Source organism: Colletotrichum truncatum, assembly GCF_014235925.2.
Source record: "Colletotrichum truncatum strain CMES1059 chromosome Unknown Contig_0004, whole genome shotgun sequence".
Classification (NCBI taxonomy): domain Eukaryota; kingdom Fungi; phylum Ascomycota; class Sordariomycetes; order Glomerellales; family Glomerellaceae; genus Colletotrichum; species Colletotrichum truncatum.
This window is the reverse complement of record NW_027222401.1, coordinates 3568533-3592481: the sequence shown is the minus strand read 5'-3', so window position 1 is coordinate 3592481 and position 23949 is coordinate 3568533. Positions and strand designations below refer to the sequence as shown.

The 23949-nt window shown below is 49.3% G+C and overlaps 8 protein-coding genes across 8 annotated transcripts; 4 read left to right on the top strand and 4 right to left on the bottom strand.

Moving 5' to 3' along the window:
* Positions 1-1422: 1422 nt before the first annotated feature.
* Positions 1423-2559, top strand: CTRU02_207717 (uncharacterized protein; the record flags this gene model as incomplete). Its single annotated transcript, XM_036727418.1, has 4 exons — positions 1423-1899; positions 1968-2023; positions 2086-2233; positions 2293-2559. 4 exons carry the CDS (start codon positions 1423-1425, stop codon positions 2557-2559), a joined length of 948 nt encoding a protein of 315 aa, XP_036580784.1.
* A 1098-nt stretch (positions 2560-3657) lies between these two features.
* Positions 3658-4370, bottom strand: CTRU02_207716 (translation initiation factor; the record flags this gene model as incomplete). Its single annotated transcript, XM_036727419.1, has 4 exons — positions 3658-3806; positions 3869-3961; positions 4105-4179; positions 4343-4370. The coding sequence occupies 4 exons, from the start codon at positions 4368-4370 to the stop codon at positions 3658-3660; spliced, it is 345 nt and encodes a 114-aa protein (XP_036580785.1).
* A 1643-nt stretch (positions 4371-6013) lies between these two features.
* On the bottom strand, positions 6014-7122 carry CTRU02_207715 (catechol; the record flags this gene model as incomplete). Its single annotated transcript, XM_036727420.1, has 3 exons — positions 6014-6287; positions 6360-6841; positions 6892-7122. 3 exons carry the CDS (start codon positions 7120-7122, stop codon positions 6014-6016), a joined length of 987 nt encoding a protein of 328 aa, XP_036580786.1.
* Positions 7123-8185: 1063 nt separating this feature from the next.
* On the bottom strand, positions 8186-9474 carry CTRU02_207714 (uncharacterized protein; the record flags this gene model as incomplete). Its single annotated transcript, XM_070204948.1, has 6 exons — positions 8186-8273; positions 8365-8784; positions 8837-8980; positions 9027-9315; positions 9369-9410; positions 9462-9474. The coding sequence occupies 6 exons, from the start codon at positions 9472-9474 to the stop codon at positions 8186-8188; spliced, it is 996 nt and encodes a 331-aa protein (XP_070061481.1).
* Positions 9475-14151: 4677 nt separating this feature from the next.
* CTRU02_207713 (uncharacterized protein) lies at positions 14152-14574 on the bottom strand (the record flags this gene model as incomplete). The annotated part of the gene is made up of 1 exon (XM_036727422.1): positions 14152-14574. The coding sequence occupies one exon, from the start codon at positions 14572-14574 to the stop codon at positions 14152-14154; it is 423 nt and encodes a 140-aa protein (XP_036580788.1).
* Positions 14575-15381: 807 nt separating this feature from the next.
* CTRU02_207712 (uncharacterized protein) lies at positions 15382-17183 on the top strand (the record flags this gene model as incomplete). The annotated part of the gene is made up of 6 exons (XM_036727423.1): positions 15382-15734; positions 15795-15831; positions 15883-16066; positions 16116-16227; positions 16303-16587; positions 16682-17183. The coding sequence occupies 6 exons, from the start codon at positions 15382-15384 to the stop codon at positions 17181-17183; spliced, it is 1473 nt and encodes a 490-aa protein (XP_036580789.1).
* A 1001-nt stretch (positions 17184-18184) lies between these two features.
* CTRU02_207711 (alpha-l-rhamnosidase) lies at positions 18185-20327 on the top strand (the record flags this gene model as incomplete). The annotated part of the gene is made up of 4 exons (XM_036727424.1): positions 18185-19075; positions 19126-19183; positions 19238-19445; positions 19496-20327. 4 exons carry the CDS (start codon positions 18185-18187, stop codon positions 20325-20327), a joined length of 1989 nt encoding a protein of 662 aa, XP_036580790.1.
* Positions 20328-20916: 589 nt separating this feature from the next.
* On the top strand, positions 20917-22124 carry CTRU02_207710 (d-isomer specific 2-hydroxyacid dehydrogenase; the record flags this gene model as incomplete). The annotated part of the gene is made up of 4 exons (XM_070204947.1): positions 20917-21224; positions 21287-21339; positions 21391-21478; positions 21530-22124. The coding sequence occupies 4 exons, from the start codon at positions 20917-20919 to the stop codon at positions 22122-22124; spliced, it is 1044 nt and encodes a 347-aa protein (XP_070061480.1).
* Positions 22125-23949: the final 1825 nt, after the last annotated feature.

Sequence of the window (23949 nt, the reverse complement as noted above, 5' to 3'; positions counted from 1 at the left end):
GATGACACGAACGGTGTGGGCTGGGATCCGCCGCCAACGTAAGGGACGGGTCCCAGTGCGGGCCAGTTTGAGGACCCTGCTGCTGTTGTGCTACAGCTGCTACTTGCTGTTGATTGCTCCAGGGACTTTGACTACAGGTTGAGGAGGGTTGAATGACTGATCTCAACCTCGTTTCTGGGGGGTTATTACACAAGTATTGCCCCTGGTCGCTGAACTCATATTGTTTCCCCTGGCTGATTTAAGGTGGCTTGAGATAAATAGACTCTCCAGTACGGATATGGAGACATACACGAATAGGTAAAGGGCCCCTTAGCATACCCATCAAGCATTCACAAAAGGCATGCCAACTTGCAGCTTCAACCCAATGGCCAGACAAGTTTCCATTTCACTCTAATCCAATTGAGGCGGCAGCGCCGCCGATAGGGTCACCTATTGTGCGCCATTAACAACCGCAGTACGGAGTACAGTATAAGTATGCTACTACTATATGTTCTAGCGGGATTTACTATGAATGGCGCAAGCGGACATAAATGAGACTTCTTGGGCGGGCTGGTGACGTGGTTGACGAAGGTTGGGCACTCAGTCGTCAGGAACCGTTCCCATTCCCAGCCCCCCAATCTCAGGCCACTGTGTCCTTGTGCGTAGTAACTCGTCAAAACCATAAAGATTAGAATCCTTGGAACCCCAATCCGGTATCTGTCTTTACGCACTCTGCAGCGCCGATAACAAAAAGGAAGAGGGAAAAAATAATATTAATACCAAAGTGGAAGGTGGTGCAGATGTGCAATGGCAAGGTATTGAAAGGCTAATGACACAATTCCACAACCCGGCAATATCCCCACGCGCACACTATTTATACCATTTCCGTAACTGAAACCTTCGACGCAATTGCGGGCACGCGACCCCCATCCCCATCCAGGGTTCACTCACTCCAAGCACCTCCGACTCTCCAAAAAACCGGGAACCAGCCTGCTGTGCTGCTCTCCCCCTCTCAGCTGTCGCCAGTCAGCGAGGCACCTCGAACATCGAGAGAAGAAAGGGAAAAAAGCCCCCCAGAAATTTGAGAGAAGAAGCTTGCCAAAAAGCAGGCTCGCCTACCCTAACAGCAAACACTACTACCACCACCACCACCACCGACGCCGCCGCCGCCGAGCCGGCACAAGAAAAGCGCTCGAGCCGGACCAATCTTTTTTATCGACCACTAGTCTCATCGTACCTTGCTTCTTCCAGACCTTCCAAATAAAAAAAATCCAAGGAGACCCCCAAACCAACCTCTTCTCGGGGAAGGTCCCTGGTCGACCACTGCTCCTCAATATAGCTTCCCTTCTACTCCCCCCTCCTCCCATGCCGAAGCGACCAACATCGACACATTCCTCCTCCTCCCCCTCAATGGCCGCGCGCCCCGCCGCAACACACCTCTAGATGGCCCCCTCCGGCGCCCGGCGCCCCTCCTCCTCGCACAACAACCACAACTACACGAACGGCTCCTCCCCCGAAGACGACCGCCCCCCGCCGTACAACCCAGACCTGGTCTCCTCTTCCCTCCTCGAGCCCCGCATCGCCGTTGTCCTCAATGTCCCGAAGCCCTGGCGCCCATGGCTCTTCGCATGCCGCCTCCTGTCCATCGGCCCCGCCATCTACTGGGCGCTCTCGCCCACATTGACGCTGCTGGTGCAGATAATACCTGTCGCCGTACCGGGCGGTAAAAAGGCCGCCGCCAACCTCGCCTCCACGGGCCTGGCAAATGCCGCGGCCACGGGACTTAGTAGCGCCCTCTCGGGGGGAACCGGCGCCGTTGCTGCTGGTGCTGCTGCCGCCGCATGTCCGCCGAGCAATTGGCCTCCCGGACACCCTGAAATCCCGTTCCCTTGGACTGAAATGTCTCTGGGACTGATGTGGGTATGGAACTCCCACGCTCTGCTGCTCTGGTATCGGAGGAACAAAATAAGCTGACGAACGATATGAAGTGTGGTGCTTCGGCCTATCTTGCATTCTTCTTCATCGACTGCTTAATGTCACGCTGGTAAATGCTCCCCCGATCAAACTCCTCGCAGACTAGACGTGCCGCTAACAAATGCGCGACAGGCTCATAAACTATACCCCGCAAGCCACAATCATCCGCCTCCTAACAATGAACGTCACAAACGCATTCCTCACGGAACGATTCCTCACATTCTCCGGCGGCTTCGAGGATCCCAGGTTATTACTCCCCGGATGGGTCACAATCGCAACGGTCAGTCTGACATGCCGTCCCCCCAAAGGTGAACAGGCGGCTAACTCTTCGTAATACAGACCCTAACGATAGCATACCACATAACTCAACGAAGCATAAACATTGAAAAAGAAACCTCGACCTCAATCAATATCTTCTCTATAGCAAGCTTCATCAGCATGGTCTCGCTACTAGCCCACCTCCACTACAACGGCTCCGACTACCCGGAGAAACCATTCGAGTCGCTCGCTCGACTCCTCCTTGAACTAGCCCAGCGCGTGACGGGCGACGCCATCCTGTTCGCGCCTCTCAACTCGACTTCGTCGACGTCGCATACCGAGCTGTGAGGGTCAGTAGTTGGAAAATCACCGCCGCCGTAAAAGGTGACGCCGAAAAGCATGCAGGGCAAAAGGTTAAAGTAAACTGAATGGGGGGAAATAGCGAAATGTTGTTATTTGGGAGAAAAGATAATGAGAACATCTGCTCGGGTTTTTTGTATGGAACGCCTTTTATTTATTTATTTTTTTCAAGAACATAGATACCCACAATCATGGCATATTTTGCACTGCATTTTCCTCGTACCTTTGCAAGTTGCATTGACGTGTGCCACCACCAATTCAGCGTGGAAGAAGAAGAAAAAGAAACAAATTAATTAAATAAAGCCACCGTCAGTCAGATGGGATGGATGTACCAAAGTCTTCCGCAAGGTTTGATGCTAGTCACTGCGAGTCACGCATGCCACGAAACTAAAGTTTACTTTGGGGGCACGATTCTTCGTAATGTTACTCAAAACTCTCATGCTTCTGGAATGACGGGGCGGCCCAAGGTGGGTGGTAGTGGTGGTGGTAGTAGTCTTCGAGGGCGCTGTCAGCCCCCCGGCGGGCAGCCTCTGTGTGAGCGATTTATAGAGCCTGGCTATCAACAACCAACAAGTCCCTCTGTAAATATCGTCGTGTATCGACTTTCTCAGAATCCCCGTCTTCGGTTGCACCGAAATGTCGTAAACTCGTTCCGGCAAGGGTGGCGATTTACCCCCAGGAGTGGAGGCATTGCGGAGAAAGAAGAGTCACCAGATTGCACATAGGCTGCTCATGAGTAGCAACATCATTACCAAGAACAAGACAAATGTGACAAAGACGTCAATTTCTAGACTATGATCCCTGGACCACCCAACCGTCAAAGAAAGCACGGCAAGCCCTAAGAGATACCTCGATATCTGACCATCTCATCATTGCGTCGAGAGCAGACGCAAGTCGCCCTGAACCTCGCACCGATGACCTCTTCCAGTCGGTGGGAGGTATACCGTCCTACTACGTCAAATCGGGCGCCGGCACTGAGCGGCGTGGGAAGCATCGGGTTATTATACCCGGCCCTCCTCAAACCCGGACGTCAACCTCAAGCATTTTGCTGAGGCTAAGCAGGAACGGCGGCGACCTGCGGCGGGCTTAGAAGCCGTGGACTTTAATGCCCTTGGCATCCAGTCCGAGACCCTCCTTCTTATTGATGAGGAATTCCTGGACAACCTTGCGCTGGTCACCCTGGAGCTGGATGACCTCGCCCATCTCGCTGTCTGCTACGATGGTGCCATTGCAAGCTACGGTTTGTTAGTTGTTTATTGGCTGGAAAAAGCATGTGCAAGTGGGGTAGCAAACATACCAAATTGCTTCTTAATGACCTTAAGAATCTTCTTCTGGTCGAATTTCTTTGGAAGACCCTGAACAGTGGTCAGAGTCTTTCGTCCATTTCGCTCTGTGATCCGTTATGTTAGCATATGATGAGAGTTACATGTACACCACTGACTGCGCCACCCAGCGCACAGGAGCACAGCTTAATTGGCACGTGCGGTATTTGTGCATCTGAGGCGGCAGTCGGGAGTGATAGATGTTACGTACGTTGGATTCGTATATGAATATAATTCTGAGCCTGTTTGGTCTCTCCGGTGTCTTCGCCGACGTCGGCAAAGGGGTCTGTCAGGATGGAATGTTAGCGGTCTGGGTCATCGAAACATGGCGGTCAAGGGACCAGCTGAAGCGACGTGTCCGGGTCGTGACGTGACGTGACGCACATGGCTAGAAAAAAGCGACGACACGAACACTGGCTGCTGCCCGAACGCAAGGGATGTAAACATACCGTAGGACTTAAGATTTTCAATTGACATAAACTCGTCTGTTCGGGGGTGACGGTGGGAAATGGGTTTGGTGAGGGGACTCGAAATCAGCGACGGACGGCTTGGGCTAAGCGGTCTCGCTGCAACGGGTGTAGAGATGGAGAGGGTTGGAGGTGTCTGAAAAAGGCGAGTGTGGGTTTCTGAAGCCGAGGAGAGCCTACTGTTGATATAGTTGACGTGAGGGTGGCGAAGACAGGACAAAATCGAAGTTGGCGAAGTCTGCTGGGTTTTGTACGTCGGAAGATTTATGGGGGGTGGGTTGGTCTGCAGATCGATGACTGATATTGTGGAAGTTGGGAGAAATGACGGACTTGGTCGGGTTCGATGGGGGGTGAGAGAATAGAGGGGGGCGTGGGTGAGAGGAGAGCACCAGATACACGTCAAGAGAGGGAAGGGGTGCGCAGGTGGAAGACACAAAATGACGAGGGGCAAGTACGCACGGTCCCTCTTTTACTCATCCAGCAGCCTGACGACGAGGCACTGTAGGGAAGGTGCAACAGAACGGACTGACCGCCGTGACCACCCATTGTCCACCCACTGTCCATCCACTACACTCCGCCCCAAGAAAGCGCCTTGGTTGATTGGTAGGATAAGGCGGAGTGGGAAACGGAGGCCCAGCCGACCCAACCTACTCAGGGGGGAAGAGGGAGCCAGGAGTGCCAGGGAGCCCGCGCAGAAAGTGCTAAGCCCAGCACTACTACCACACCACCACACACCATCACAGCAGCCACCTTTTCAATGACCGTCATTCGCACACACGCCCACCTTCTAGTTCGTTTGTCATCCATAATCAGTCACATTTGCTGTCATCCCAAAATTGATTATTACTACAGCTTATTTATCCTCTTTCCCGACAACAGCTTGGGTGAGCCCGAGTCTAGCATACAGTCACATCTTACAGTTTATGCATTCACACCAGCACGGCCCTCCCAGTTGTGGCTGGACTTTGGTCTTTTCCAACTCTCTTCCTCGTCCAGGGCCTTTGACCCGAGGCTATTTGCGGTTTAGCGTGCCGGGAAAGCAACAATACCCGTGGGCCTTGCTGCGTAGTACGCAGTAGTGGTAGTACGAACTACTAACTTCGTATCTCGGCGCCTTCGACTACCCGATCTCCAGGTACCGCCACCTGTGGCCAACAACCAGATACGCTGCGCCACTCAGGCCTTCCCATACCCTCAATCAAAGTATCCCGTCATCTTACGCTACTTTCTGCTCACAGCAGGCTGAGACATTGACAATCATCTGACGGGGAAACAAACAACATTGTACTGCTGTACCTTGTTCTGGCCATGCTTGTCCATGAGGGGCGTCTGGCGGGCATGCCAATGCCATGCTTCGTTCTGTTATTCGAAAGAGTATTCTCAAGACCCCCTCCTTGCATCTTGCTGTACGAAGGACCCCATTCAAGCTGGTTCATTTTAAGCCAGCCAGCCTAGACTGTGCGGCGTTTCGGTCTTTCCGCACCCAGTACTGCGACCAGCCCTACGAACTATCCGGATCCGGGCCTCCGATGCCTAGTGTGCCAGTCTAATCCCTGGTCCGATGGAGCTTGATCTGGACCGCACAAGTCTTTGGGTTCTCGTTCCATGAGTTGTCCATGATGGCAAAGAAATGACATAATTACGGCTTGTTCATCAATCCAGCTCCGGCACGGGAAGGTGGTCCACAAGCTTGAGATGCGTCAATCCCAGCTTTCCCAGCGCCTCGACGGCATTCCGGTCCCGGAGCTCTTCCGTTTCCTTCTCCGTTACTAGAACAAACTCTTGTTTCAGCAGCCAGCTGCCCTCTTTAACCCCGTACTTCTCAGCCGTTGCCTTGTCAACCTTGTCGAGGTCCACCACGAGGCTCTTCTTGACGCCGAACACGGCATCCGACTTCTCGTACGGGTCTCCTCGGATGTACAACGCGCTGATAATGTCGTCAGCTCCCATTGTTCGCTGATAGGAGAGCCTGAGGATGGGGATGCAGAGGATGACTTACGTGATGAGGTGATCCCATCCCTTCTTCTCAAACATGAAGTGCAAATGTGCAGGCCTCCAGCAATGTCGTCCCAGCAACTGTAGCAGCTTCCCTACAGGCCCGTCGTGTGGGATAGGATAGCTCACAGGCTTGATGCCTTGGAACCAAAATTGGCCATCATCATCGGAAACCATGACACACCGCTCGCTCGCCTCCGTTCTTCCTTCGTGTTGCACATCATAGTGGCCGCTGCTGTCCGTCTCCCAGATATCAATTTTGACCCCAGATACCGGGTTACCCTTGCGGTCCTTGACACTACAGATGACCAACAATGGCTCACCTTCGGGGTCTCCCGACATGTTTTCCCCATTCTTCAGTGTTGGCGCGTCGTGCGTGTGAAATGGGCCCAAGACAGAACCCTCGGTTGAATCGGAAGGCTTGGGATGGTTGATACTGTCAACTAGCAGGGATAGGCCGAGGATATCAGAGAGAAGAATGAATTCCTAACCAGTCAGTCGTCCTTCGCATTCATAACAGGGCAGGTTTGGTTTACATGACGGACGTCGGTACTAATCTGTCCGCATCCAACAAGGAAGTTGAGAGCCTTCATCCACTCGTCAGTGCTCAACCGGGTCTCCCGCGCAAAGTCGTGCAGGTGCGTCACAAGCCGCTCCATAAGATACTTAAGGCGCGCATCTTCGCTTTGCGAGTTGATGCGGATCGTGTTGGGGGTGATGTTGTCGATTGTAAGATCGAGGAGCTCGGGTGTCTTTTCGTTCGCCATTGTGATGTTGTTCCAAAGCAATTGGGTAGGCCTAGCAGCTTCGGTTCCAGACGCGCAACAGGACACGAGCTCGGGTCGGTAACTGAGTACGCCTCTGTGCTTCTTTATAAGCTCTTCCTCAACAGTTCGACAGCCACGGACCCTCTTTATGTAATGCTCGGTAATCACCGACCTTCGAGTGGGCTCTGTGGGCGGGCTGGTGCTGCGTACTTTTTGTGTATGTACCTGCGTCCTGGTGCCGCGATCTTCGAACAATGTTCTTAGCACTTCGCCATTCTAATCGATTAGTCTTTTAGCCACAATGCAGCTTTTATTCAGTCTCTTCAATTTCAGAGAGTAACAAAAGCTCTCATACCTACTCCCCTTGCCTGAAGAGGAATGCCCAGACATACGTCAGCGAGTTTCAACTCAAAGGCCGTCACTGGCCCAGCGGCAGTTCCATTACCCCTCCTGCAGCGGACAGCAACAGAGCCCCCGTCTGCGGGGTTTTAGCGCGTTTGCGGTGTATACCATCGTATGTGCCCCGCCCCCACGTCAGTCGGGTAGTGGAGGGGTAAACCAGGGCCCGAGCGTCACGGAGTCGTACTTCGGGACTTGAAAGCGGTGATGAGTTTTTGGCTTTCCTTGCTATGTAAGCGGCCATGGGCTCTTGATTCGGCCCAGCCGGTTTGCGAAATCACGGATTCAAGCTCCGGTTGAGAATTTTGAGATGCCCCACATGTTGGACAACATATGGAGGTTGCATAGACATCACCCTTTTCCAAAATGCAGTGTGGCAAGAAGCTGTCATACCGTTCAAGTCTTCACCGGGACTATCATAAACATGTACACAAAGTGTACTTGCAGTTACACACTGTTCTGGGGATTTTGTTTGTACCAGAATTTTCGCGCCGTGTTTCCATGTAAAGCAAGACCCAAAAGACAAAAGAACAGAGAAAATGCAACCGCCACCCCGCTAGCCCTAGGTATAAGATACATATTGACAGATAGTGTCATGCTGTAAGAAGACGTCCCATTCTGTTTCCCGTTTTCTATCTTTGTTTTTGTATTCTTCATCATTGGTCTACTCAAGCCCTGCCGGTACAGTCGAGCTTGATGATCCCACTGCGGCGGTGGACTTCGACAACGGCTTGCGTCCGTAGACAATATATCTGCGACTCGTCAGCAATTTTCCATAACGGGGATCACACAACTCCCTAATCCTAGCCCAGGAGCATAAGACCCAGCTAAAGGTAGACTCACATGGGCAAATACGCATGCACCCTAGTATCCTTCAAAGACGCCCTCACTTCCGCGCAAAAAGCCAAAGTTTCCTGGCTCGTCCAGCCAAGGAACCTCGTAAACAAAGCCAACGTCAGCCCTTCGAGCCCCGTATCCAGATTCGCATGTGTCCACAACCCCAACTCTTTATAATGCGGATCTTTCGGCCACCGGTTAACGGGCCATTTGCTCTTCCACTCGACGACTCCCTCGAAGCCCACCTCTTGCATGAGATTCCTGTAAGTGGGCGCCTCGTCCATTCTTCGACCGGCTTTGGCGGTTCCTTCGAGGAATAGGCTGGTCAGGCGGTGAAGTGGGGAGTCCGTGGGGAAAGTGCCATCATCGCATTTGTAGGGAAGGCAGAAGTCTTGCATCTCGAGGTAGCCACCCGGCTCGAGGTTTCTGAGGCGCGTCAGATGACTAGTAGGGACGGAAAGGGTAGGCAGAACGTTACGCATAGGCTTTGGAGATGAAATCGCGGTAGTTGCTTATACTCCCTGCCAGAACTCTGCCGAAGATGAAGTCAAATGGTCTCGACCATGTCCAGTCCTTTTCAAGGTCGTCTAGTTCGAAAGAGACGTTCGGTGGGACCCTAAGACTTCCAGGTCAAAATCAGCACCAGGAACCTGAAGAAGATGAATTACCAAGATGGCTGCATCGGGCTCAGATCGACTCCGATGACCTTGAAGAACGAGTTAGTCGACGTTACAGCGGGGGAATTTGAGTACAACCTGTGCTTCCGGATGCGCATCGGCTGAAAGATGGTCAGTATTACGACATTACACGATAGCGGGCGAGTTTCTTTACCATATTCCATCGCCCAAATACCTGTGCCGGTACCGCAGTCCAGCACCCGCTTGGCAGGCTCTTTTTGTTTCGGACACAAGCAGAGCTTCCCCTTTAGCGTTAATAACCATATGTGGTGTTGGAGGTCTAAGCCAGTTAGAGTCAGCTGTATACCGGCCGGTGCCCAGCAAGTCGCATACCGAGGCGCTCGGCTTCCCTTTCATCGTTGGGGAATGAGTATTCTGTCTTTATGTAAGTTGACGCATATCATGTTGGAGGCCAAAAAAACGTACTCCCAGAACTCATGGAATGGTAGGTCCTGCCATTTTCGACATGGTACCTCCTTACGCTCGATCTTATAGACTCGAGGCTTGATGGAAGCTTTTATAACCCAGCGTTAGTCTTGTTGCCGCCAGATTTGGGGTTGAAACTCTGGACACGTAGGCTGAAGATCCTCGGGTGGGATGTGGGGGAGTCATACTTCTGAAATGACAGAGTCGGAGTCAAAATCATCGGCCGCCTGTTCCAAGCACATCATTAGTACGCCATGTCGACTGCGACTTCGAGGCAGCTCACTAGAGGTTGGTTCGGTGAAGCCATCGCCGCATTCCCCAAAGAACGACGTTCCGAAAATTGCGAGCAGAAGGGAAGTGTTCCACACCTCACAAAAGGAGGGTAGCTTCAGGTGGATAAGATAACCATGGTAGGCAAGTTTGGGAAGGAGAGGAAAGCGGAGCTTAAACAGATCGCGCGACCTTGCATGAACAGCAGATCGCTTCCTTCCGCGATGACATTGAAAGCCGGGATCTCCTTGGTTACATCCCAGCTCCACAATCCGGTACTTTTACCATAATCAGGGGTTATACCGCGCCGACATTGACCAGAAAAAAAAAGCTCGGACACCTCCAAACTATGAAAGCTACATGTGACGAATTGATGAAGGGTCCCGTGGCTGATTATGCTTCGAGTAGCTTTTCTGTTTGCTTGTTCGCAGAAAGCGGGCAGGCAGAGAGAGAAAGAGACAGAGAGGGGAAGAGAGTGCGTGTGTGATAAAGAAGCTTAAGATACGTTATTCGTAAACCTCGGCAGGCGTTTCCTGTGCAGGTCCCAATTTTAACCCTGAGGAGATGGTGGGATGACCTGTGCACCTTTGGACAAGACTATTGGCGTCGTAACTTTCATGACTCGAAATGAGCTTGACCAAATGTCTTAAAACTATGTTAACTGTCAGCAGTGACGCGTCTTCGAACCTTGTTCAAACTTCAAATTTTCCAGAAATGAGATAATTAGCATACGGCAACCTTTTTAAGGACATAATTACATTAGCTTGTGCCGCCATATGTCAAAAGGAGCTCGGCACTTGCGGGATGAAGACCCCCGAGGTTCCCACTTGTCGACCGGAGGTCTATCCGGACAAGTGGGACCTATAGATACGGGACTACCCAAGACGCTCGAGAACGTTCGATGCGGCAAAACTGGTTTAAGCATAATTCTGAATCCGATGTAAACATTGAGAGGGCTGTTTTTGGTTTTGCAAGTGGCCTTTTCTGATTGCGCCATATATTAGTTCTCGCCTTGTGAACCCTACCTAGAGACAAACAAGAAACTTTGCCAGACAAGTAACTACTATTTCCCCTCACGGAGAGGGAAATAAAGCATCGTTGGGCTGACTACATCTTCACCGCTTTCAAGCAAGTCGGTGGGCTTCTCATGGAGTTTTCAACTTCCGCAGGCACTGCGCTAAAAGCATGCACTTTGTGAGGAATTATCCAAGGCGCCAACAGGCATTTACTCCTGCATTTGAAGTCACTAAGGCGCCGTTACAAGGCTCATTCTCATTCATTGCCAAGACATGATGGTCCATATATTCTGTGTGTGCAACTCTTTAACACCAAGACGATTCAACAACATCCTCTCAAATGGCTAGCTAATGTGTACCATGCTCCATCGCATATGCTCCAAGTTGTGTTTCAGGGCAAATCTGGGTGTCATCCTGGATGAACGACACAAAACTTGTGGTTCAGTCAAATTCGGCTTTTTCAGTACACTAAGGTAGTTCCTAGTCACCGATACATATACTGTCTCAAGTGATGGCAGTATGCACGCCATCAAGCGTTTGTGTCTGTCGATCGGATTGACTTTACCAGTAAGCAGTTGTGCTATACAGGGGATGGTATTGCAGCAAAACATCGGCAGACATCTTAACATCAAGAACACTGATAATAGGATATAGAGAAATAAAATCGATGGCTAATTAAATTGGTCTGCATAATCTCTGATGTATGACTAAAATATCTTACAGAACATGTCAATCTGATGGCATTAGTTCCATAGACAAGGCTAAACTGGTGAATTTTCAATAGTATAATCCACTACTTCAGTCTGTGCCACTCGCTTGTTTGCCATATAGGTTGCTAGCATATTTCAGTACGACGTAGAATATTTATGCCGAAGATTCGACTAGAGTGGCCCAGTATACATACCATTGATCAACTACGCTGATTAGCGGTAATATCATGAAACGAAAGCTGTTTCCCCAGTTGATAGAAGGAGCTAGCCAGCAATTTCAAAAACTTGTCCAGCTTTTATTGTAAGTAAGAAGAGGGTTCAGCACTTTGTCAAAGTAATGGTAAATTTGGCCTTGGAGACGAATGAATAGATGTTGGATTCGTTTCTTTTTACGCCAGGTCTGAGCTTTGGGTACTTCGCAGTATTTCTCACGAGTGTCTAATCGCGAGAATTAAGTCAAAAGCCGCATCACTCGATTCAATTCTATGGTAGTGGAACGGGTAGACTAGAGAAATGTTGTTGAGAAGACGACAAGTTTATCATGTTATGGCTTGGCCTGCTTAATACCACAACATCATTCTCAATAAGGTCTGCGAAATCTCAGACCGATCTCAATTTTTCTTCTTCGTTTCTCATTTACAATCAATGCCTGGCTCATCTTATGATCGGCTGGCTCAGATGATGCTGGACATTGGTAAATGGCCTGCCCAATTACCATGGTTCAGGCACATATGTTTACACAAGGGAAAGATCACAAGTCTTAGTCTTGCACCAAGCCCAATCAATTGCAATTTTGGTCATGCAATTTCTAATAATCTATACCTCACAAGTTGTTATGACGATCAACTCGGTGAAACACTTTCGTGATCTTGGGCAGGTTTGATGTGTTTACTCTAGTCATAGTTTTTTCCATAGCCCAAGTGAGATGTGTAGTCTCAGGGGACTGAATCTGGAACCCTTTTCCCGTTCTTTGAAACGCCCACCTCGATTTCGACGGATGCCCCATGCCAACACATGGATTGAGTATCTCTGGCTCATCCGGCAGCTCCACTTCCATTCTTGGCTTTCGGGAGAACGACTCGTGCACGACCGATTCTAGGATGGCCCGCCATCAAAGTGATAACACATTACATAGTATTAAGGCCTGTTCCAAAGCTTAGCAAACCTGACTTTCTGGATGAGCACGTGGGTGGGTAAGAATGAACATGGGGAGTTACAGCAACGAGCTGTGAAAACCTTAACACTCAAGTGGAGGGTTTGTCTTAGCAGTCTAAGGGCGATCAATGACGGGATTCGAGGTAAGTATTACACCACACCATGACTGGCTTAATTTTCACTCAATAATCTGCTGATGGGGATTCGTTGGAATTTCAGGGCCGGCATATCAAGGAAGACCCTTGAGCATATAGGCCAGCCCTCCATGTTGTACGACCAACTGGTCGCGTCGCCTTTGATGACCGATTAGACCTGAATCATGTTTACCAACTACGGCAGCGTGGTGGAGCCACCGATTTTCCGTCAGCACGGAAACTTCCATCTTGGCAAGGATTTACGAATGTCATTAAGCTAAAGGCCCTATCTTTGCCTTTGTATCAATGTTGAACACTTGTAAGACTGAACTGAGAAATAGGTTTGATACATAGTTCGCAGATCTATTTCTATGAGACCCTATAGCGCATCTAGTTCCCTCCCTCAACCAAGCACGTTCTCAACATGAACCAAACCAATCCAATGGTGGAGGGATTGGCCGCCCTTCGCTTCAAAGTTTATTGCGTCATTGCGCTGCCAATATGTCTGGAACTGGGCTTTCCTTTGGACGTACTACAGAAGTCGATCCTTCATAAGGGTTGAAGATATGTGGGAAGCCGGCTACTACGGCAAAAGAGACCCATTAAGCAGAAGATCATGACCTATTTCATTCATTCTTGAGCTGTTCATAAATCACGAAATCACTCACATATGGCTGATGAGATCTTGCAACATAATTCGCGAGCAAGTCGCCCCAGTTCTACGTAACCTCCAAAGCTGTTTAACCCTTAACACCACTCGTAACTGCCACGTGCAGGTCATTTTATGTGTCCTGTTGAAAGACCAGCCAGTGCCGCCATAGTCCTGAGAAAGTTTGATTTTTTGCAGAATCATATGTTGAAGTAGAAACTTTTGACTTTAAACTTAGTATGATCACATGCGGAAAATTTACGATGCTGCATGTAGAGGAGGGGTTTGAGGAGCCGCCTATCAGTCTTTCAGAAAGGGAAACGTGGTTTGTTGTGCATTCCTGCGAGAAGTAGAAGCACATTCGAAGTGAGCCACAAGGTTTAAACTGCCTTTGCATTGGCGATAACTAATGAAATTGATTTTACTATGTCTTCACAGTATGCAATGTTTTACTTGGTTTTCTTGTCTTCATTTTTGAAACGTCTGTAGCCTTCACAATCTCAATGCCATAAACAGTTGTCTTCAGCAGGCAAACTCATCAACTACCTTAAACTAGATCGATATTAAAGCCAGCATTACACCCATTGTTTGAACGCCTTCTCGTGGATCATGAAAACCATGAAACTCCTTTTGACCATTCGTTCTTTTATCCCCAAAGTCATCCTACCCATCAACGCAACAATCATCACGTACATGAGCCATCCAAAATACTTCGGCATTGTTAGTTCTTGAGCGGGTTGAAAGTCCGAAAGAGACTCACCATTGCTGAGTCTGGCATCTCCCAGTCACTGAACTAGGGTACTGGCCTGACTTGGGCTCGCATTTAACAGTCTTACCACCAGTACACGTCGCACCTATGAAGTTGCCCCATTGCGCGAACTGGGCCCAGTAATCGTCACCCCAGGCAGTCCAGGCACGCCATATGTCGAAATTTCCGCTGAATGTCTTGAAGCCTTCTGCGCATTGGCCTTGGCCTTGGTCTGTTGGCGAGCCGGCCTGCCAACTCGCGCAGTCGGGGCCCATAATGGCAACTAGCCCAAGGCTCGCCACATTATATGCTTCGTCTGCGTTAGGGGCACACACAGTAACTTGACAATGCACCTGGGTGCATCCCGATGCTACGGCTAGACTGTTGGCCGAAAAGGCGAGTATGAGGGATATGAGACTGGGAGTTGTCATGAGTACCTTTGTAAGCTGTTGGCATAGATGAGCACATGAACTTACAGTCGAAGACTCATCACTATCGATGCCGTATTCTGAGAATATAGCGTAGTATGAATTAGAGATTTCTTTTTATTTTCTCGGAGGTCCAAGTGAAATATTATTGTTGATTATGTCTGTCTTTCCGTGAGTTGGGATAATTGGGCGTCGTTTGAAGAACTGGGTATGTTGACTGAATTAAGTACGACTCAGGTAATGACAAGACGTCGTGCCTTTGGACGATGGCCCAGTATGAATCAACTCTCATTAAGATATTACTAAATGTGAAAGAAATGTTGAACGGAGCGTACTTGGGCCAAGGTTACCAAATAATTGTGTACATTGAAAAGCTGGAGGAGCAAAAATAGCAAGAAAACGGGTTGTGCGTTAACCAGTGAGCGTACCACGTGTGTGTAGATCCCATCCCCGTACCTGTCGATCACTGCGCTATACGGTAAATAATTTCCCCCTTGGCTATTAAATAATAAACCTTATGCTGGGAAAAAACTTTGGAAGCTTATGCGACCCGTTCATTGATCTGCGCCCCGTACTTTGCGATGCCAGTATTTGTGATTGAGTTGCACACGTGCGTGGTCATTACATTCTCAGCAGGCACTTGTCCATTGCCTACTTGCGGCTTAGCCTTACCAGGTTGAGTATGATGTCTTACGAATAGTTCCAAGCACCATTTACTTTAAGTGTTTTTATGTTACAGAATCCCCAGGCGATGGACATGAGTGTTGGTATCGCATCGTCTCAAACTTCACCTTCAGTTCGCCGAGAACGATGCACATCCTAACGTGTCTCCTACTAGTATCCACCGTTCGCGCATTACCAGCTGCGCTCTGGACGCGTGATGATGACGAGAGATGGGAGACAGTGAAATGCTCAGATCCGAATATCACAGACGCCAAGGTTACAGCTGATGTGCGCTGGGCAGCTGCTGATACGAACGCTTCCTGGAAGGAGGCCGTAGCTGCGTGGCAGAACTACAAACCCGGAGAGGGCGAGGTCAAACTGAAATTCCCAGCCTTCATAAGCGACTATTATGGCGGGCCGGAAGGATGGGACTGCCAAGACCCTGTTAACACGCCATGTTCAACAACGGTTCAATGCGATGAGACCAAACATCCGGCAGGGTAAGTCGGACTGATTTTGTCGACTTATTTTTCTTTGAGTACTAACAGAAGCCCAAATAGATTCTTCGTTCTCAACTCTTTTGCGAAACTTCACGATGTGAGATCAAAGCTTGACTGATGGTCTGGACAGTAGCTAATATCAAAAAAGGTATATCAGAAATACCACGAGTCTCTACAAGATGCCCAACTTAGCATTTCTGCCTCCATGGGCGAATTCACTGAAACATTTGCTCCGATAAAAAAGGGGAAAGATCAGTCAGCTCTCACAAAAACAATATTGGACGTCTTGGCATTCGGTATCGGCATAGCATCGGCTGGCCTGTGGAATATTGGTATGCTTTGTCGATAGTAACAGCAGAAGAAAAATACTGACTTACGCAGTTCTCAAGGATGCCGGCATGTTTGCTGTTACCCATCTTCGTGGGTTTGCCAAAGACAACTTCAACGGTGTACTTGCTGCTTCATTCGTTTTAACGAAAGACAACTTGAAAGCGTACGTGACTCTGCGCTATACATCTATCAATACCTTAGAGTAGCATTATGAGAGGCTGACAATCAGAAATAATAGTGCCAAGGACTCTCCAAGCGCACAGAACGACATAACCTCTGCTATGGGCGCCTTGTTCGACATATGGAAGAAAACACAAGGCGACTTTTTAGCACAAATATTTTCTGGATCAAATGCTACCACATTAGGGATGCTTGATTCGGTAATCAGAGATGGCATGATGAATATGGTACCTGTCGACATCAACCTGTCAGGGATGGTTGACGTAGTCAAGACCATCATGTTTGGACAAATGATTCCTATTGCCTGGAAAGTCGCACCGGCTGGGTACAAACCATTCATACTGTAAGTCAATAAAGTTGTTTTCATTTTACCTTCTTCCATGAATCTCCCGAAAATTTACACACTCCCGGAGCCCGCTAATCCTTTGTATCTTCAGTAAAACCGGCGATGCATGCTCAGATACAATGCCCAAGACCCTAGACCCATATATGACACAGAAAACGCACGAGAAAACGGGCGTCTGCTGGAATGGAAATCAGTTTTACGTGCTTACGGTAGGGACGTATAGGGTTGATGTCCAAGTCGACACACCGGGCCTCCCCGACTCAGATCCGCCATTCCAAGCGATGGACAGCGCCAACCACGACGTACTCGACGGAGAGAAATGGGGAGGGATCACGCTGGACGACGTTGTCATCAGTTCGTACAGTGGTTATCTGAATAATGGCAACCGGAATGGCTACAACCTGACCTTGGATGACACGAATGGGGCTGTTGACCAGCTCATGTGGAGTGGCGGCGTCAGGACGCCAGGCTTTTTCGCGCTCCCTGTGTGCACCAGTCTATGGAACACATTGATGCAGATTGCTGGGAGTCCAGAGGACAAACCTGACTATCCATGCGGTGTTCAGGTGGAGCGGACATTCAAGAAGGATTAGGTTCAGGGACGATGCGTAACAACTGTTTTTAGCAAGCTATCTCATATTAGATAATCATACAATACCAACAATTTAAAACAAGTTTGTGAAGTGAAAGAGCTGAGATGGGATCGCGACGACTAAGCAGGCGTGCTTCATGTCTACTAAATTGCAATTGCAAGGCTCCTTGTTTCCGGAAAGAATAACTACGGCGGGATCTGCATTCTTGCTTGTCTCTTCAAGCAGTCGTGGAGTATTCAGGTGGTGAAATCATGTAATTACTAAGAGACTCACTCGGTACTTCATTGATTAGGGTCTCCCTATGCCTGAAGCTTGAAAAAGGCTGTGTTGCCATGTAACAGAGACTATACCCTAGCCTCCGATCCCACGAATCTCTCCACTGCACTGGAAACTAGCCTAGCTACCAATATAGTATTGCCTGGCGTATCAAATTACCTAAGAGGGGGCGAAAATATGGTGTCTGAACAAAATAGTTCACGGTCATTCGGAAGAAGGAAAATAATAGGTTTCTTGATGTCATTAGCTGCTTCAAGTCTTGCGCAATGAATGGTCGGAGAAAGCGGGGTGCAGGGGGAATGACAAGAATGGCAACGCCAAGACAAGAATGGCCCAGGTACACGACGAAGAGGTTGCTCACCACTTCCACATCCAGCTTACACAAGATATTATTCGGGCTGTGGGGTTGAGTTCACCGGCACTAACTATGCCGATGCCGCGATCGACGTACCGCGGCACTTCGTCTGGAGATATCACGATAGCCGAAGGCTGGCGGATAAACTGCAGCATGATGTTACCTCGTTGAATAGAGTAACGACTTTTGGAATGTAAAATCCAGGTTGCCAAAAATGTCGACTTTAGGTTTAAGCGCCGTTGCAAACTGGTTGAGTATTTAATGCTTTGCTTTTCCATGATGTTCAAGCCTCCGGGATGAAGTCAATTGTCCTCTCAAAGCTGACTGCCATTGCCAAACTCGCTCGCGAGGGCTAAGTTCCAAGTTCAGCATGGGTTTCTTTCAAAATTTCAGGCAAGCTTTTATTCTCATCTCTGTTATCGCATATCAATGCGCAGCTGAGTGCTGGAGAGATACTTCTTGCCACGGCCCATCTTCAGCATCATTTGAGGGACCATGGGACAAGTACAACTACGCCCCTAGCACAAGAAACGTAACTCCCAAGTATGTCCTTTCTTTGCCAAACGGAGAACACATTTCGGACTACAAGTCCCCTGTTGAACTTTCGTCCGGAATCGAGGGGTTGGTGTTTGACTTCGGCATTGAGGTCGGCGGCATCGTGACGGTTGATTATGAACTCTCCGGAGCCAGCAATGCCAGTTTAGGGCTTGCTTTCACCGAAGCGAAGACCTACATAGGTCAAAAATCGGACAATTCAAACGGCGGCGCTGGTCAGGATGGCGCTCTCATCTCCAACATCTCTGGTGGAGTCGGTACCTACGTAATGCCCGACGCCAAACTACGTGGCGGTTTCCGCTATCTTACCCTTTTTCTCACCTCCTCGGCGTCCAATGCCTCTTTGGAGATTCGAAACATTAATCTCGAAATAAGTTTCCAACCGACTTGGTCTGATCTGCGAGCCTACCAGGGCTATTTTCATTCCAGCGATGAGCTTCTTAACAAGATATGGTATAGCGGCGCGTACACGCTCCAGACGAACTCTGTCCCGGGAAAGACTGGCCGAGTCGGTACTAGTACTCTGCGTTCCGGTTGGCAGAACGATGCATACATTGGACCAGGTTCTACTGTTCTCCTCGATGGAGCAAAGCGTGACCGCTGGGTTTGGATTGGGGACATGGGCACTGCTGTGCCGAGCGCATTCGTGAGTACTGGTGACATGGAAAGTACCAAGAACGCGCTTCTTGCGATCTATGACAATCAAGTAATGCACCTTGTTCCTGCCTGTCTGAGCTGTAAATAACCTAGAAATAGGCATCAGATGGCACTTTGCCAAAGGCTGGCCCTCCTTATCCTTCCAAAGACAGCGATAGTAGGTCAACTCTTGTTTCATTTGGGGATTCTGACCTTTCTGACATTACTGTAGCTTACCATCTGTGGACTCTCGCCGGCACTTACAACTACTTCTTGTACACTGGGGACGAGGAGTTCGTGGAGTCCATTTGGCCCAAATATATCAAAGCTATTTCCAATAGCAGGAAAAAGGTCAACGAAAAGGGAATTATGAATGTCACGGGTGACAAAGACTGGGGACGATGGACGTACTCAAACGAGCGCAGCTCAGCAAGCATTCTGTAAGTGCACATGGTTTCCCTCCATGATTGTAAATCTAATTATTCGTTAGACTGTACCGCGCCTTACGCACAGGTGCCGACATTGCCTCCTGGGCCCCTGGACTCACCAACGCTTCTACTTACAAACAAGAATGGCTCGATGCTGCTGCCGAACTTCAAACGGCAATGATGACTGAACTGTGGGATGATGCAAAAGGAGCCTTTAAAGACAGCCCAAATGACACATCTCTTTATCCTCAAGACGCCAACAGCATGGCAGTTGCCTTTGGTGTCGTGCCAGCTGACAGCGATCAGGCGCAGCGCCTGTCTGACTACCTTGAGTCAAATTGGACGCCTATTGGACCTCGCTGCCCTGAACTCAAGAATAACATCTCGCCATTCATCTCCAGCATTGAACTCTCCACCCATTTCCGAGCTGGGAGGGCTGACAGGGCTCTGAAGCTAATTCGAGACGCATGGGGCTGGTATCTGAACCACCCTAACGGCACCCAGTCCACCGTTCCGGAGGGGTACCTGGTTGACGGCACTTGGGGCTATCGTGGTGATCGTGGATACCGGAACGACCCGTCTTATGTGTCACATGCGCATGGATGGAGCAGTGGTCCAACATCGACGATGACAGAGTACCTTGTCGGGCTGCGGGTTATCAAGCCCGGAGGAAGCGAGTGGCAGTTCAAGCCGGTCTTAAGTGAGCTTCCTGAAGCAGAAGCTGGTTTCACCACAAGCTTGGGTAAATTCTCTGCAAAGTTCACAGTCGGTGATGATGGCAAGGCTGTTGTGGAGTGGGATACACCGACAAACACAAAGGGAAATCTGGTGTTGCCTGGAAAGGAATTGAAAAGAGTCAAGGGCGGGAAAGGATCAGCAACTATCATCATTTGAGCTTTTTTAACTACTTAGAACTAAAGAATAAGCCTGATCTTGGAGTAGATTTATAGTTTATGGCCTAAGTTTTGATCACAGATTAACAGATAACAGAGCTCTAAGCACGTAGTTTGAATTGAAAAGCAGCAGGAACACTAAAATAGATCCATAAGCGGATGTCAGTACGACGAAGTCCTAATTCCACTTCAACGCCCCGCGGATGTAGATTCCGGATGAAACAAATGATATAACACACGTCTAAACCCTGCCCCCCTGCTTTGACATGGTGGAGAGAGGCCTGCGGGCCGAGTCAAAGAGGGGAAGTCTTAAGACGCGGGGAAACCACCCTACCAATCCAACGAGCAGAAACATCAGATTTAGAGGTCCATTAGCATGACAGGCCACCAAAATCAAGCAACGAAGCCTTTCCCGATTGGGGCCGAGTCAATTAAGTCGTCAACTCGTGTAAGCCGACGTGACTCTGAGCTAGAATTTGTGCTTAAAAAAGGGGATCATATCCAAAATCTTTTGAAGTGGCCTTACTTCAAGGGATGTCTCATATCTTAATCCAATTGTCTCGTGAAAAGACCAACTATCATTACTTAAAATGGCCGCCGACGACCTGCTGTTGATCTTGATGCCCTGGATTCCAGATCCAGCCTGGGTCGTCAGTCTGGGAATGCCAGTTGAGTTCCGTCAGATGGGAACGTACCAAACAGAGATTCCAGAAGACATTAGTGCAGAGACATGGGCGAAAGTAACGGTTTTATTCACATGGAAGGCATTCCCAACCAAAGAGATGGTACCAAAATTACAGTATGTGCAGCTTCTGAGTGCTGGTTGCAATCAGATCTTCGGACTGCCGGTCTTTGAGGATACAAGTATCGATTTTTGCACATCCAATGGCGTACACCCGTAAGTATCAAATCTAAAGCGGCGAGGCCAGGCGTGTTCGCATCGTAACTTATAAGATGTAGGCCTCAAATTGCCGAGTGGGTCTTTTCGACCTTCCTGGCCTTCCAGCATCACGGCAGGTTGCTTGCTGCCGGAATATCGTTTCGGTGCTGATATTATGCCAAAGTTCCCGAGTACCTCGAGCTCCAAAAGGAGTCCAAATGGGTCGACCCTCCATCAGACGAAGACACTGAAGATGCAGTGGGTCTGCGAGTGTATGCTTCGTTGACCCATTTAAAAGAAAAAGAGTCAGCTAACAAAACCAGGGGAATTCTTGGCTACGGTTGTGTAGGCCGTCAAGTCGCACACGTAGCAAAGGCATTCGGCATGAACGTTCACGCCTACACCCTACACCCCCGTCTCACGCCTGAATCCCGCAAGGATGACTCTTTTACAGAGCCTGGGCTAGGAGACCCGAATGGCGAGTATCCAGAGAAATGGTTCTATGGAAAGGAGCAACTCAACGAATTCCTCGCATCCAATCTCGATTTGCTAGTCATCACGCTACCCCTGACGGCTCAAACCCAGGGCATGATTTCTGCAGAGCAGTTCCGTTTGTTGAGCAGGAAAAAAGCTTACGTTTCCAATGCAGGAAGAGGCGCTGTCATCAACACTGACGCCCTTGTCGCTGCGCTTGATGAGGGTCTGATCAGGGGCGCAGCGTTGGATGTTACAGACCCGGAGCCTCTCCCAGCTAGCCATAAGCTGTGGAAGTATAAGAATGTTATCATAACGCCACACTGCGCGGGCAACTCAAACCATTATTACGAAAGAGTGCGTAAGATCTTGGTGTACAACTTGGAGAGACGCGCGCGGGGGCAGAAGCTTGTCAACGTAGTTAATAGGTCAGAAAGATACTAGGAGATAGAAACCATAGCTATTGCTTTGAAGCAGGCTTTCAATACATAACAGGTAGCAGAAGCTAAGCTCAACTGCTGCTTCGCTAGTCGTTTTGTGTAGAACCTTTCTCCAAAACATCTCACTAAGCCTAGCTGATATGAGTATTAATGTAAAGGTAAACAAAGACATAGACTATACCCATTGGAAACCTCGGGATCATATCCGCTCTTTCCATATATGAAAGTACCTGCGGGCGACAGAGCGGGAATGAGGTGGTGCGCGTTAAGGGCACTAACATACTACCCAACGCATTCATGGTGAAACGCGGCGAAAGTGAGCCCGAGCCTATAGCAATCGCAATACCTGAGGGGCTCTGGCGTCGGTTGCGGCTTGTGGCAATGCTCACTCTGATACCTGTATAGCGAGAGCAAGACTTCGAACTTGTGGAAATCGGGGCACATGAAATATCTCAGAGTGTGATTCAGATGGAAATAAAAATGGCAACTGAAGCAGCGATGACAGTAGTGATGGCATAATGTCTATAACACCTTCTTTCTTGTCACCTCTAGGCCATGGTCGGCACCGTGAAACCGCTGAGCCTAACTAGACCTACGGCCACCTAACTACACAAAGCTATCGTTTATATGCCCAAAGTTTGGTAATCACAGCTGATGGAGAGAATAGGTTATAGAACCCGATGACTAGCTTGCGCAGGCACAGGCGAGGCTCCAAACCCCGCTGTCATAATGTCTATAACACCTTCTTTCTTGTCACCTCTAGGCCATGGTCGGCACCGTGAAACCGCTGAGCCTAACTAGACCTACGGCCACCTAACTACACAAAGCTATCGTTTATATGCCCAAAGTTTGGTAATCACAGCTGATGGAGAGAATAGGTTATAGAACCCGATGACTAGCTTGCGCAGGCACAGGCGAGGCTCCAAACCCCGTTTTTCTTCGCGCATCAGGGACAACTGTGACAGGCTACATCGCGGTTCCCCCGTGATTCACATGGCTCTCGTCATATTTGACTAATGGTATCCGGATCACTGTTTCCCCTTTTCGTAGTCGTCTTTTTCTCGCGGTTCTCTATTTTCTTTTCCTTTATTCCGGTTTCACCCCCCTACCGTCTTAGTTTTTGTAGCCAGAAATCAAGTTTTTTGCGTGGTCGAATCCATGAAAAGATACTCTCAATCGTTTCTGGCAACTGTGAAGAGGGATTCCGCTTCTTGTAAGCATTGGCTTGTGCCATGATCGCGTTCCCCATTTTGCACATAGGCTGAGGATTGGTTGAACTCGAGGATGAAGATGCTGAACTTGAGGATGAAGAAGTTGAACCAACGGTGGATGAGAAGCTCGAGATAGGTGAGGAGCTTGATATTGTTGAGGAACTCGAGATGATACTGGACGTAGATGGGGTGAATGAGGTGGTAGCCGACACGACAGCTGAAGAAGATGTTGATGTTGCGACAGAAGTGGGGTTTACGGTACCCTCCGAGGTAGAGGTTGTTGACGCTTGGGTAAGAGAGCTCGTTGTCGACGATGACGACGATGAAGATGATGGCGAAGCACTCGGAATACTCGACGACGACGAAAAGCTCAAGGACAGATTCGGTGTCGTGGTAGAACCCGAGGCAGTGTTTGAGACTGGTGTGGGTGTGCGAGTTGACGTGGAGCTGACTTGAGGCACACTGCTTGAAGCTCTCGTACTCAAACCGCTTGGTTGGCCACTCGAGAGCCCCATCCCACTTGAACTTGCAGCAGATGGCCTCGAGCTATCCTGGCTGGACAAGCTGGAGACTACGATTTGGCCATTTCGACATTGTTCAACTATTGTATTTGTTAAA